Raw genomic sequence first — 16014 nt, 5'->3', positions numbered from 1 at the left:
ATGGGGCTGTAGTGCATTCTTTAGTAAACCTGTCTAAACAGACTTCCTCTAAGAGCCAAGAGCTGTAGAACATAGCAGCTCCTCAGCTGACCACTGACACACACAAATACTTGATGTCCAACCAGAGGCTTTGGTCAAATGACCCCTTACATATAAAATATAAATCTACTAATAATGAACCGTAAAAAAAAAAAGTATATATATACAGTATTTATTTATTTATTTAACAATTCCATAAATGACTAATAAGAGTATCACATTTGGTGTGCTAATTCAAAGAATTTTCATTTTAGACCAGTAAAGGAAATCGTGTAGAAAGTTAACAAAAACAATATGAACACCTGCAAAAGCACATACATTCGGTATTCACAACAGAAAGCAACATTTTTATAAATAATTTTTTTTCAACTCCAGGGCTTTAAATACTAAATTCGCCCAATAATCAAGTCAGCTGAGATGTTGTAAAAAAGCAAACAACAGGCTTTGTGTGAATGTCAGGTGAAGGGCATCAAGGTCCCTGTGTTGGTCTCCTTAATGTAGTGCAGAGAGAGTGAGGAGTCCTATGAGCGTTCCTGAAGTGAGTGGGTTGTGTAGCCAGAGCAGGTGAAAGGTGAGACAAAGGTTAATTGAGGAAGGGCGACCTTTCTGTGGTCCATTTCCATTCAATGTAGAGCCATTTGGTCTGTAGACACCGCTTGACTGGGGTGTCGTCCGTACGTACCCTAGGGTCCTCAAAACCCATGACCAAAGCAGTACCCTCAACGTAACTCACTTGGCAGAGAGAAACACAAGGCGTGAACATGCAACACAGGTATGCACAGTCATTCCTGACCCTCTGAAGAAAACCTTGCTTGTGGGAATGCCAGTGTTTCTCTCTCTGTATGTGTCTCATTAGAGACCTGGCCTCTTGCTATGACATCATCAGACATGAGACAGTTAATTGGTTCCATATTGAGGGCGTCATATTGCCAGGAAGCAATCTGCCCTTGACAAAGTGTCACTATAATCATTCGCCCTGTGTTTTGTGTTGTACATTGTTACAAGTGAATCTGAGAATCGTGTTTCACAGGTTCACTGGTGCCAATATTGAGTGTGACTGGAGATCCACTGACCCTTGATGATCTTTAAAACTAGGAGTTAAACTGTGCTGTCCATGATCATCAAGCCTCAGAGACATCCTTTTTCACACAGGCAATCATAATTAAATTAACTTCCTTTAGGCGTTGCCTAATTCAACCTAGTCTCGAGCAAAAGCCATAAAGCTCCATGGGGCTCCCTCTGGTGGCAGCCACTAACATCTCTACACCAACATTGCCTCTCATTATGCAGTTTTCATCTCATTATGCAGTGCGGTTCAGACATGCTTGTAGCAGAAACCCTGTGTTCAAACCACTGGGAAGCAGATCACACACTTGAAAGATTCCACTTGTCATTTTTCTTCGAAGTAGCCAACTAACCTCTACTTTACCTTATGTTTCAGCAAAAGTTTTTGCTTTTTCCATCAACCATGAATGTTCATCAGCTCTCCCAGAGTAACACACACTGATGCTCTCTGTGACTACAAAGAGGTGTTGATTTAAGACTGTAAAAGCAGCCAATAGACAGCTGAAGAAAAGGATGTTGAGAGATGATCTCTTGAACTTTAAGCATTCAGATGCTTACACTTTCAAGATCTCCAAACCACCTTGGCTCAGATGATGGTATTACTACAATTACTTCCATATTTCTCAATCAGCCTATTTTACCAAACCCTATCAATCCCCATTTACAGCTGCACTTTATTATATCCAATAAGGAATGAACCATAGTGTGAAATCCTGTTTAGCTTAACAAACATCTTATGAATGTGTACTGAATTACAGCAAGCAGTAACAAATTTAATAAATTAAACTTTATGTCAGAGTACTCTGACCAAAAAAACAACAACAAAAAAACACTTGTTATTGGATCATACTGACTGCAGTGTGAAAGTGTTCGAGCATGCACAAGTGACATGAAGCAGGAGTGCTGGAGGAAGACGGGATGAGAGCAGATCCCTTCGGATGATTATATGACTTTTGGCAGAGAGGCAAACTAGGCTTTGGCTTCCAAATGCCAGTATGGTCCGTGCTACATCCAGAGGAGCTCTTTACATTTTGCAAGGTGCTTGGCTCCTGAGAAAGGGCCCCAGTAAATATATGAGTGGCACAGAGGAAACCTCAACAACAAAGGCTGCTCATTTTACTGCTGCTGCTAATGCATTTGCCAGAGTAATGAAGAGTAACCTGTGTGTACTCTACTCAACTTAACTACCAGTGGCAATATGGGAACATGAGTTGAGAATGAGTACCTGGGACAACATGAATATTAAATGAGAGAATATTAAAAGCATATAAAGAGTCTTTGTTTCAAGTGTTTTATAAAACTTATTTTAACAAGCAAAACAGACAAACTACTGGTTTAAATGCATTTGTGTAAACAAAATTATCATATCACACTTTTAACTTGACATCTAAAAATGTGAAAAGCAACCAAAATAATAAAGCTTCTTCTTCCTTTTTAAAGCATATTTATAAATTTCATCAGGTTTTGCCAAATTAACATTGAGAAACCACCAAGTCAAATTGGAAATATTACACTAAAATGCATTTGAACCTGTGTCTTTTAAATTATGCAAATCGTGTTTCTCAGTTTGACTTTTTATAAACACAAAATCAAATAAAGAGAGAACAGAGAGCCTGAGGCATTAGTCCAGCGAAACAGCTTCGATGTACTCTTCCCAGTCTTGATAGCTGTCAACACTCATGGAAAAGACTTGAATGGCTAGTCTGAGAGATCGTAGTCGTGTGGGCCCATAGGTCGTGGTGGCTCACAGACTCCACATCCCAGGGATCAGACAGGATAAGACCGACCCACCAGGGTGTTCATCCCAGTAGGGGCAATATGTGCTATTAAAGTGTGCTTGCATGCGTGGGCATTACAAAATGAGCATGAGTTTGTATCTTACCTTCTCATTATGGTTGGACTGCTTCAGGCCATTATAGTGATACACAGGAAATGAGTTTGGGATCACAGAATCCTGGAAAAGTGAGACAACACGCGTCAGTGCGGACATGTAAATCATCAAGTCTGTGGAACATCAGCAAACAGGTCTGTGTCCTTATTCACTGTGACATATACTGCCTAGACCTGACTCCATTCATAGAATGCCATATTTCCGTGAGTTAAGACAACTTAACCAAAATGTCCCATTCCAGCACATCAAAACACACTCCATAAACATGGACAAGAGAACCTAAAACAACAGTTCAGTGAATGGTTTAAGATGTAATGACATGCTCAAGACTGACAGTACACTGGAATTCATTGCTTTAAGTCCAAAACAAATAACATACACCCCCCTGTGCAGCTGCTGAAGAGACCTGATTGACCAACTCAAACCAGCAGCAAAACCCAAGCACACAATCTTGACAGGAACCAAATATCTCTGTCTAGCCTCTATACCGCATGCCTGCCTCGCTGCCAAAACACGTGTGTGCATGTGTTTGAGTGGGCCTGAAATAGGGTTATAGTATTTGATTTGATGGTAAATTGAGGCCTTTTTGCTTGTATCCCTAAAGCCCTAATCTATTTAACACAGAGCAGTGAAGCTGCAAGTCCATGCCAACTACAACCATCAGCTTCTACCCCACCTCTCTCTCTCTGAGGGGCTACATAGACATAGATTTAATCTGGGGCTGATTGTACGTTTATTTGAACATAATGAAAAAAAAAAAACAGTAAGATTAAATAAACAATGTTGAACAAGAGCAAAAATCAAGGGGGACAAAAAACAAAAAAAAACACAGGACAGCCATAATAGGAGAGGTAGCTATAATCCGAAATGTAGTGAGCTGCCTTCACCGACTAATGTACCTCATAAGTGCCTGATTTTAGGCAGCCCCTCTGCGCACCACACAAATATTTAACTCACAGCTGATATAGATATTCAATAGAGTTAGATGTTAGCATGTCACTAATGGCATGATAGTCAAATAAGCACTAATAAATAAAAATATATACAGTCAAACCAAAATTAATTCAGACACCTCCAACATTTCATACCTTATCACAGTTTGTTCTTAATAGTTTAAGGAATTATTATAAAACATGACAAGAACTCAGAGTAAAACTGTGTCAGAACAGAAGTGAAGTTCATCTTAATAATGTCAGATAACACTTAGGCCGGTGACACACTGGCTGCGTGGCGTGAGCGTGGCGTTTCTGCTGTGTATCAGTTGCGTGACATCTGCTTCGTGTTTTCTGTGTCTTTACACACCAGAAGGGTGCCTGGCGCGGCGCTGGAGCGCTGCTGCTACTGTAGGTGACATAGAGGGAGGCCGCCGACAGACCAGGCTCTTGTCTTCATGTTTTTTTACACACCTACACACACCTACACCTTCATGTTAAGCATAAATATAAAGCCTACTGATAAAGGACACCGTCAACAGTATTGACCGCAAAATAGACTATGTTTGACAGGTGCAATATTTGAAAATCGATAATTATTATTATTATTTTTTTAATTATATTTATATCTGAATTTATGTCAACCTATAGATTTTCAAACATCAAAATGTCATGAATTAATATGTATTTGTGTACAAAATGACATAAACAAATTTTCCAATTCTATTTTGCCTGGAAACGCTTCCAACACGCTTGCGTGGCGTGTGAAAAATAGGCGTCGGTTCTATTTCTAGCATGCACGCATTTTCCGCGCGGCTCACGCAGGAAGTATGCAAGCTCTAACTTGTTAACATGGTAGCCGAATTAAAAACGGACACACCACGCAGCTGAGATGCTTACGCCACGCATCCAGTGTGACACTGGCCATAAGCAGCTCATGGTCAGGTGAAAGTGTCTGAATAATTTTTTTTCCCAATTTTTATAAATTTTTCTGGTAGTCCAGTGTATGAAGAATTTATGGGTATAATATGTCACAGTTTACTTTATTTTGCTATCCTCACTCACATATATGAACTGTCTTACTCACATATGTCCTGCACACACTAGTAAAAACAATATCATTACACTTACAGTGTATTTATCTAAGGAAGTTCTGGTAAAACAAGGTAACTATATGGGGTAGGGTTAGGTTCAGGGTTAGTACCTAGTTGTTACATTGTTAATGTAATTGCTATAATAAGTACATAGTATGTACATGAGGAACAGGACTGTATAATATAATGCTACCAAAAATTGTTTCTGGTGTGAGGCCAGTCTCACTGTTATCCAATAAGATACCTCTACACATTTTCAATGGATACCTCTATAAAATTCTGATGTAAGACATGATGCATTACCTGATCAGGGAAGAACTCCTGTAGAAACTGACCTACAAGAATAACACCCAACCCCTCTGGATCCAGCTTACTCTTCATCAGATTCACACTAAGAGCGAGAGAGAGAGAAAGAGAGAGAAAGAGAAAGAGAGAGAGAGAAAGAATTAGAGCAATGGGGGACCATCAAAGGTGCAGTTCATTGTGTGCTATGTTGCATGTTTTTTGCATTTATTGCTCATTGGCATCCTTGAGCAGTGAAATGTGTTGTTTGACGTGGTCGTCAAAATGAGTTTAATCATGAATTATGTTCAGATACTAAACATATCACAGTGAGTAATGCTTGGAATCTGACTAATATTGTTTTAAAAACAGCCTCAGTGATGTTAAAACAGGAGAGACTTTTCCTTTTAAAGTCATACAGCGAGATCGATAACATTACTAACTTTCTTTCACAGAGACGCCGCAATCAGAGGATGATAAATGCTTTCTAATGTGATCACAGCTCACTTTAACATACACATAAAAATTGACAATTGCCAAAAACCCTGATTATGTTGTATATCGTTTCAGAAGAGGCTCAAAGAGGGTTCAGACCTCAACACTTGAATAAACTGCTTTCGACATAACAGGGTGCTTTGTAAAAACAAACATGGCCTAAACGTTATTCTGCAAATAAACTTTCACATAAAAAACCCCTTTGAAAGGCTTCTTGAAAGACAAAAGTTGTCAAATGCTGATGTAAGAAAGCAGGTGGTTTAAAATTGCTCAGATTTAAGTGGGAACTTGTTTAAGAGGTGAAGGTTTCAAAGGGACTATGGTGAGTGGCTTTAAACAGGGCTTTAGATGGGAGGTCGGGACTTTACTCTCTATTTCTCTTCTTTGCTCTATAAGAGTAATGAGTCTGTTTGAATGGCATGTGAACCCAAATTGTGCAAACAGAGGGAGCACAGTTTTAACATGCACAAACCTCTTCACACCACTATATGACAAACACAAATATCACCTTGCTGTGTTAAAAATACAGTGCTAAAATGTTTGCTGGACATAATAAAAAGAATATATTATAATGTAAATATTATACACACTACCATTATACAGAGTTTTTTCGGTTGGCAAGATTTTGTTTTCGAAAGATTATGTTTTTGAAATGTGTTTATTATTCTCTTATTATTATCACTGAAAACAGTTGAGCTGAGAATATTTTTGTGGAAACAGTAATGCATTTTTTCAGAATTCAGTGAGAAATATAAAGTACAACAACAACAACATTTATAAGAAATCAAAATCTTTTAGAAACATTTATTGTCAAATTCTGACAACTTAACATATCCCTGCAGCTAGTAAATACTTTCTTTCAGAAATAAAAAAAAACAAAAACAAAACAACAACAACAAAAAAGAACATTATAAACATTAGAACATTATTATGAGACCGTGAAGATTACTATATTGTGTATTTTAGCACTGCTTGAACACTTTACTGACCAAACAGCATCCAGGACTGTACTGTTCTGTTTTATAATTAAAAACATCACACACACACACACACTTTAACACACACACACAACTTACTAGTCTGGCTCGGAGACAAGATCCAATGCTTTCATAACATCTTCAAGCAGTGTGTCTGGAATGAACCCATTATCTGAAGATAAGCAGAAAAGGAAAGAGGCAGATGGTTCGAGCTTCTGTGAGTCTTGATCCCCACCCACACAAACTTATGCCCAACCAAAACACGAGTTTCATCTCTCAAAATGAAGACATTCTGCTGACCACGCACACAAACATGTTAAGACAATGGGTGATAAATGGATGAATGAGTGGTGTATGTTGTTTTTCCTCCTCTCTGGTCTCCAAGTGTCTGACAGGATGTTTGCAAAGCAGCTGGTAGGCTTACTCTTTTCCGTTTGCTGTAAAATGAACTCTCTGCTTAAACTTTCCAGCAATGACTGGATTAAGAACAATACATACAACAATATTCTTTACCACTGTATGAAATTAGATACTCTTAGGTGTTTTGAATAATGCATTAGAAACTTTGGCTAACATAGCTTATATACTATTGACATAAAAAGGTATTCACAAAATGTTACTTCTGTCATGTGATACATTTCTGAGTGAAACAATATTCAGTGGGAAATGATGTGGGGTGGCACCATCCATCAGGGTTTAACTGGATCATGACTTTCAGCTCAATATTCTATTGCACCTTGGATTATTAATTTTGTAGGAGGTATAAACAACTTTCCATGAAAACAATGCACTGATTAATATTAAGACAAATGGCATTTATTAGGAAATTAAACGGGGGAAATTTTGATTTCAGGTTGTTTTAGCATTTAGCATAACATTACACTACATAACCAGACTGTCAGAAGCATGAGAAATTTTTCTTTCTCCATTGGACAAATGAAATGCATGTGCGCGCACACACACACACACACACACTCACAAGGATATAATATTGTTCTCATTAACGCGAGGAACAGGAATGTTGTTTATGACTTTGAAATGCAAAAAGATGCCAAACAAGAACATCAAGACTTTCCTCCCCACAAATCCTCAGCAGAAATGCTCACAAATAAAACACTGCTGGCCATTAATCATACATGGGACATAGTGACATTCAGTCTGAAAACATTACTACAGAGAAAGTAATCAGTGGGTTGGTTATAAATATCAGATAAACTATACAAATGTTGGCACTAAATAATGTTCAAATGTTCAGAGTTTTTAAATTAATACTCATATTTAGCCAGGAGGCTTGAAATTGATCAAAAGTGACAGTTAAGACATTTATGATAATTTATTTCAAACAAATACTATGTATGCATTTAAAAAAAATATATATATAAAAATAAAAGAAGTAACTTGATTTCAACATAAATAGTCAGCAGCACACATGTTTTCAGAATTGATAAGATATATTCCCGAGCAGCAAATCAGCATATTGAAATGATTTCTGAAGGATAATGTGACACTGAAGACTAGAGTAATGATGCTGACAATTCAGCATTGCAAATTCAATTCAATTCAGCATAAGAGACTAATTTAAAAAACATCATTGACCTCAAACTTTGGAAGGGTAGTACATTAACAAAAAAAAAAAGGGTTTCTGCCTCACAAAGACTGAACATGAAAAGTTTAAACATTATTTTTGGGGGTGTTTAACCCTTAAATGCATACCTCTTTAGCAACCCAGGACATCACTACTCTCTCCTTCCTTCATTTTTTAAACTTAGACATCAACTTTCTTAGTATTCCTCAATCTATTCATTATAAACAACATAACAACAAAAAAAAGTATATATATATATATATATATATATATATATATATATATATATATATATATATGAATGTCTGTTTAGTAGGGATGGGCATGATTAATCGACGATCGATAATTGATTGTTAAGATTTTCCTCGATCATGTTAATTTGTTATCGATTAATCTAAAGCATTTTTTTAAATCTAATGCAGGTTGCGTTGCGTAGTGCGAGTCTTCAAGCAATTAAATGAATTTCACTGTGTGGCAGCAATTAAATATTTTACCACCATGGGGCAATATTTGACACCCTACTCGGTTATCTGTGATCTTCCGTTTTGATTTCAAAGAATAATCATGAAGATGTCACGGTGAAGTGTGGCGTGGGACCATTTTGATTTAAAAAGCGAACTAGTTAACTGCAAACATTGCGATGCCGTGTTTAAGTACAACACGGCCACGACTCAAATGATGTACCTATGCATCCCGGCAAATTTTCATGAGGCTTTAACCCTTTCGAGTCGATTAACGCATATATGCGTTTTGAGTCATTTTCTCCTGATAACCCCTGATAAATTACACTCTCAGTTTTAATCGTACAGATAAGAGCAATACATCAATCGAATCTGTAAAGGGTCTACCCAGCAAGCAATTTTGCGTCTAATAGACGTCTAATAGCCGTCTAAACACAGCCGAGACGTCTAGGCTAAATCGAGGCTAATTTTGGGCTGTCAGTGAAAATCTAATAGACGTCTAAACATACCCCAAGAATAGACAGCTATTAAATGACTACATATATACGTCTAATAGATGTCTAACCATAGCCCAAGAATAGACAATCAGACAGCTATTGAACGACTATATTTATACGTCCAATAGACGTCTAAACATAGCCCAAGAATAGACTAGTCATCAATTAGACCGCTAAACAACTACATACGTCTAATAGACAGGCAATATGGGTCTAGGCTAAAACAAGACTGATTTTGGGCTGTCAGTGAAAATCTAATAGACGTCTAACCATAGCCCAAGAATAGACTAGTCATCCATTACACTACATATACATGTAATAGACAACAAAAAGAGGCATAAGGATTCTTTTCACTCAAATATAACAGGTTCTCATAAATTAAAATCCATCCAAACTAATTGAATATAAAGGGATTTATTTTGAACAATTATATAGACAACAACAACTTGGACAACATTCAAACATAAAAATGAACAAATAAAACATTGGAAAAATATGTAAAACAATTAATTTTTAAGAATTAACTGTTTACTTTAGATCCATAACCCCCACCCCCTGCCCTCCCTGGTGCTTGTTTGAAATGATTAGAAATAGCATTTTTTATTTCACATTCCATAGCTGATGGAAAGCTGGACATCACTGCGTCTGCCAAATGAGAAAAAGGAAAGAATTATTGCTAAAAAAAAAACATTGTTGACAATCCTTTTTAACTAATTAGTCAATCACTTTTGCTAGGATGATTTAATAGATAGAGTTAACAGAATATAGATTGAGACTATATAATTTATTTCAATATAGACAATAATTTATATCAATATTATAATTAATATCAATAATTGAACATTTTTGCTCGCTTAGTGGTGATGCAATACGGCGTGTAACGATACGCGTATTGAACAATTCTGTACAAGGCATATATATATATATATATATATATATATATATATATATATATATATATATATATAGGCTATATAGACACACACATATACATATATATCTGACATTTTCTTCTCGAATGTTCATTTTTATCAAGCTCATATATGCAAGTTCTGTAATTTCACTTAAATGGCAATGAAAATGACCTATTAATTTTCAGCGAGAGCATTAACTCGATCTCTCAAGCGACGCCATTCTCTTAGATATTTGGGATCCATAACTTCTGAATATGGAAATAAAATTAACATTATAATTGATTATGTAACACTGTTATCCCAAGACATGTCTGACTACTACCATAATGTGTTTTGAAACTGAAATACAGTATTTTTTTAAATTATCATTCTAATGAAGGTGAAAACAGATTTTATTTTCATTTCTACTTTAGTTCTTCCCTCAAGTTTAAAGGGATAGTTCACTTCGAAATTAAATTTTGGTATGTTTTAGCTTACCTTAAGAACGTCCAAGATGTAGGTGTCTTTGTTTCCGCAGTAGTTTCAATTTTTTAGGTCAAACTATTCTTGTCTGTCAGTCATATAATGCAGGTCTATGGTCACCACCTAAAAAGGCCATGCACAGAGAAGTCCAAATTAAACAATTCCCCATTGTAAGTACACATTGATGGACTAAGACACGAAACGAGCAGTCTGTGTGAGAAAATGAACAGTATTTATATCGTTTTTACCTCTTGTACACAGCCACGTCCAAGTGATATGAGGGCACGCGTGCTTCCAGGTGTGTGATGCGTCCGCGTTCTGGCTTAATTTGCGCAAGCGCCGCACTTAGACTAAGCCAGCCCAGAATGCACACACACCGAAGCACGCGCGCCCTCAGATCACTTCGACGTTGCTGTGTTATAAGAGGTAAAACGATATAAATACTGTTCGTTTTCTGACACAAACCGCTCGTTTCGTGTCTTAGGCTATCAGTGTGTATGGTGGGGAATTGTTTAATTTGGACTTCTCTGTGCATGCTCTTTCAGGTGGTGACCATATAGACCTGCATTATATGACTGACAGACAAGAACAGTTTGACCTAAAAATATAAAAATTGAAACTACTGCGGAAACAAAGACACCTACATCTTGGATGCCCATAAGGTAAGCTTAAACATATCAAAATTTAATTTCAAAGTGAACTATCATTATAAATCATTCTTTATCACTTACTCATATAACTCTAATAAACATAAAAAATACTTATAGGCATAGTTCACTTAAAAAAAATAAAAAAATAAAATAAAAAACAACAACATGTAATCATTTACTCACTTTCACTTGGTTCCAAACCTGTATGGCTTTCTTCTGTTGAACACACAAAAAAAAAATATATTTTGATGAATGTTGGTAACAAGACATTTAATGGTAGTCACTGACAAGTTTTCTGTATATTCAATTGCTGTACTTTGTTGACTGATTGCAGGATAATTTCCAATAAACAGTGTCTTTAAATCAAATAAAGTGGATTACATCACTCCAGTTCTGAGGTTTTTACACTGGCTATCTGTCTGTCAAAAAATTAATATCCAAAAACTACAGTTGGTTATTAAATTAACATTTTAAGGCCAAAGTAAATTTCTAATCTTCTGATGCACTATGAACCATCCAGAGCAGACCTCTCAGGACATCTGGGACAGTAGCCAGCTACTTTTATATCTCCAAAGTCAAAACAAAACATGGAGAAGCAGCATTCAAATTTATATCTGAAACAAATTCACTGAAAACTGAATGTATGCTGCATATTTTAATTATTTACAAACTAGTTTAAAGACTTTATGTTTGCCACTACCTTTTATTAAATGGAGAGGATTTTTTTTTTTTTTTTTCATGTTGCACTATGCTGCTGTTAAATTTTATGTAAAGTACTTACAGAATTTGCTTTAAATCAACTCTAATTTAAATACAAACAAATACTGGTATCTTTATAATAATAAAAAAATAGTAATGATAAGTTTCATAGTTTCATGCTTACCACATTCATTGAATTTAGATACATTTGCAATAACACGTGCAGGTAACGTTAACTTTTTGGAGAAAAGTAGTACTCTGCAATGTTAATGTTAAAATGTCACGGTTTCTACACATTATAACAGCTAACTAATTTAAACAATAAACATATCAAAAATAACACGCATACTTACAAGATCGAAGTAGAAATGTGAAGGTTTTCACTCAGACTGTTGCTCACCCGTTGCACTCCGACAGCTGCCTCGTGTAAAATAAAATGGCGGAAATGTGCGCGAGATTTGGCTTAAGTGATCTAGTCACGCAATGGCATTAGTTCCAGTAGACATGTCTCAGTAGTGTTTCAATTGTGCCATCTAGCGGTTGGGAAATGCAATTGCATTTGATTAGATATTTTTATCGTAGATTGTGTATGAATGTTTGACAGAAAATATATATTAAGCTGTGTAAGCGAAAACATTTCAAAGACTAATATTCTAGGTCGCTGGTCTATATCTGAGCCCAGATTGCAATAATTTCGCCAGGTGGGCTAAAGCAGACCGCATATAGCCCGTCCAATTCGGAGCTAAATCGTGATCTACCATGCCGTGAAATGACGTATTGAACCTTGATATCATACCAATGCGAACATGATTGAATATTAACCATTTCATGCACTGCCTGGCAAAAAAATACAATTAATCAGTTTTGACAAAAAGTGGGCTACAATAGCCGGGTCTGAATACGAGCTAAATTGTGGCTACGCACAGCCTACACATATAACATGTAAAATAAAGTAAACCAAACAACTTTTATTCACGTTAGACTCTGCGTACATGATGGAATATCATACATCTCACAAGTTATTTTGCAAAAAAAATACATTTATCCAGATTAAATGTTATTTGGGCTAAAAGTGGGTTACACATAGCCGGACTATATCTGGTCTATATTTAACCCAGACGTTGAAATGACGGCTATTGCTTGCTGGGTAGTTTTTTTTGGATACAGACATAATAACAAAAAACCTTTGTGCACTTATAAAATAAAGATAACAAACAAGGTGCGTTGTCTACAGTCTTTGTCTCCGCTGATCGTCATGTACAAACATTTCATTAAAATGAACCGTAACTCCGTGAATACTCAACGAAGAGACATGAGAGAGATATCTATAGAAAGCCTGGAATGTCTACTTTTAAACTAAACAAGTGCTGCCGAAAACAAATATTCTGAGATAAAGTAATCCATATGAAAACAACGCAATGTCTGTTTTTCATATCTTCCTTCATTATATTTAATGTGACCACGCCCCCGCGCTGAACGCGCTATTCAGATTCAAACTGAAGCGCGCTCTTGAATACGCCCACACAGAAGAAAAGGCAGCGAGACTGTTCTTCAAGTTTTTATTTTATTTTACTGTTTGCTTCGCGATGAGAGGACTAAGACATAATTCACCCCAAAAAGATGTGATGTGGTTGATGATTTGAGAAATGGATTTCCTCAGAAAAAAGAATATTCAGACTCAAAACGCATATATGCGTTAATCGACTCGAAAGGGTTAAGAACGCCTGCTAGCAGCTGCAGGTTCCGCTGCTTTAGAGCACTGCATATGCACGCGGATATATGTTCGGTTTGCCTGAATGTAGTTTAACTGTCTGCCACAAGTTGATCTTGTAATAAAGGTCTCACCGAGGAAAAACACGCTGTATTTTTGTATTCATTGCATTTTTTATTATAAAAATTAAATAATTAATTATATTATAAAAATATTAATGATTAATCGATAGTCGATCGTTAATTCTCCCGACGATCGACTAAGAAAATTTAATCGAATGCCCATCCCTACTGTTTAGTTTTTCTCTAGCGACCCGAGCTATGTAATGTAGTACATTAACAAAAAAAAAAAGGGTTTCTGCCTCACAAAGACTGAACATGAAAAGTTTAAACATTATTTTTGGGGGTGTTTAACCCTTAAATGCATACCTCTTTAGCAACCCAGGACATCACTACTCTCTCCTTCCTTCATTTTTTAAACTTAGACATCAACTTTCTTAGTATTCCTCAATCTATTCATTATAAACAACATAACAACAAAAAAAAAGTATATATATATATATATATATATATATATATATATATATATATATATATATATATATATATATATATATATATATGAATGTCTGTTTAGTTTTTCTCTAGCGACCCGAGCTATGTAATAGTGTAAGTAATATGATTTATTTTATCCTTTTGTAAATGTTACTAAAATATCAGGAGAGTTTTAAGCTATTGCTGCAGTTACCGATCAATCCGGCTCGCACTTGATGAACCCCATCTCCGAGAAAATTACTGCTCTTTTACCCCACTGAAATAACACCTTTCTCATTTCCTACTCTCTCCTCAGTAACAGTAAAGTATCAACAAACACAAAGCCTTGGATCTTTACACTGCCTGATAAGCTGGAGAGAGCATAAACCTGCTCTGGGTTTTGTGGAGCTAAAGCTCATCTTCCTCTCAGTGAAGGACGAGTTGACACAGCTGCTGGGGTTGAGATGACATTTTTGAGTTGAGTTTATTCAGTTTCTTTTTCCTGCTCACAAACATACACAACATGAAATGCTTCCTTTTTTAATAATCTTACCTTCCGGGTCAAAGGTCTGGAAGACTCTTCTGGCCGGCTCTGAAGGAGACTCATGGGCCAACCAAAGCCATCTCCTAGATAGAAAGGGAAATATGAAATAGAAAGGATTGTTATGGCATGGGCAACATCATTTTTGTAATGCTAAAATATTCCTATTTCAAATTTAGCAAGTAAGTTGATTTTTCCTTCACACAATCTCTTTGAGTACTGAGGAGGCATAAATCGATGATGCAATGTGCTTTAAGGGCCCTTGCTGAAATATACGACAGTAAATAACAGAAAATGTTTATATGAACTGTACTTGCGTCAATTTGTTTGTGTGTGTGTGTGTTTGCTTGCAAAGGGACTGAGTGTGTGAATGTGTGTGTGTGTGTACACTGAGTATAACTGATCAACTCAAAATTGCCATTCAATCAAGTAATCTCACAGATCTTTTAATGAAAGCAGCCTTCCATCTCTCTCCTACATGCACAAAACTCACAAACAGGCTGCAAACTTTGCTGATTAATAGAAAACAAACCAAATCCATGTGTGTTTGTTCATGTTTGAGTTACACTGGGATCACTGCCTCATCAATATGTGTTGCCTGAGGGACTTGGGACAACAAAACACATCTGTATGTGTGTAAAAACTACTCAAGCTGGAAGATATGCAGAGTCAGCATGCACCGCTGAATCACGTACAGCTAAAACACAGTTCAGAGCTTTCCATATCTACATTCCAGTAACATTAAAAGTGCCATTTAGCCTCATATACTGAATCAGGCTTCATAACAGCATTTTTGGGAATCCTAGATACATTTGAATATTCAATATGGTGTACAAGACAAAAGAAATGTGCAAAATAATGCACTACAAAGTATAAACAAAATATCTTCATCTACTATAAAGTATTTTAATCTTATTTATTATTTTTAACAACCATTAAGTGATCAGTGAGATTCAAATCTGTGCCATTTCAGTTAGGATGCTGCTTAAGAAGTTAGCTGCCTATGTTTTTTTTTGGAACAGAATTTGAGTGATCCAAGCTTCTGAGCTGCCCCCACTTTTGAACCCATTCACTTTAAGACTTTCTTCTCGCCATCTGCGTTTCAATCGCACAAGCTCTGATTCTCATTATTAGAGAGGAAGGCAGTGGATTAAGGGGCTAACTAGTTCTCATGGTGACTGATAAG

At 36.3% G+C, this 16014-nt stretch overlaps 1 protein-coding gene and 1 long non-coding RNA gene across 2 annotated transcripts; both read right to left on the bottom strand.

Annotated features, from left to right (window-relative positions):
* Positions 1–2529: 2529 nt before the first annotated feature.
* Positions 2530–14910, bottom strand: LOC113059117 (ubiquitin carboxyl-terminal hydrolase MINDY-3-like). Its single transcript, XM_026227385.1, has 4 exons — positions 14841–14910; positions 6875–6947; positions 5325–5412; positions 2530–3058 (listed from the first exon to the last, which is right to left on the bottom strand). Exons 2-4 carry the CDS (start codon positions 6907–6909, stop codon positions 2957–2959), a joined length of 225 nt encoding a protein of 74 aa, XP_026083170.1. The 5' UTR covers positions 6910–6947; positions 14841–14910; the 3' UTR covers positions 2530–2956.
* LOC113059118 (uncharacterized) lies at positions 9213–13185 on the bottom strand. The gene is made up of 3 exons (XR_003278061.1): positions 12397–13185; positions 11528–11560; positions 9213–9963 (listed from the first exon to the last, which is right to left on the bottom strand). It is a non-coding gene; the product is annotated as an uncharacterized LOC113059118 (long non-coding RNA).
* Positions 14911–16014: the final 1104 nt, after the last annotated feature.

Source organism: Carassius auratus, chromosome 41, assembly GCF_003368295.1.
Source record: "Carassius auratus strain Wakin chromosome 41, ASM336829v1, whole genome shotgun sequence".
NCBI lineage: Eukaryota > Metazoa > Chordata > Actinopteri > Cypriniformes > Cyprinidae > Carassius > Carassius auratus.
The sequence above is the reverse complement of the archived record's forward strand: the minus strand, read 5'-3'. Positions and strand labels throughout refer to the sequence as shown.

What these genes read in the sequence shown, in the direction of transcription:
- LOC113059117 (XM_026227385.1), bottom strand. Translation starts at nt 6,909, where the DNA reads ATGAAAGCATTGGATCTTGTCTCCGAGCCAGACTA. An exon ending in CTTGTCTCCGAGCCAGACTA is followed by an intron (nt 5,413 to 6,874) that starts GTAAGTTGTGTG and finishes TCTCGCTCTTAG; the next exon opens with TGTGAATCTGATGAAGAGTA. An exon ending in AGGAGTTCTTCCCTGATCAG is followed by an intron (nt 3,059 to 5,324) that starts GTAATGCATCAT and finishes TCACTTTTCCAG; the next exon opens with GATTCTGTGATCCCAAACTC.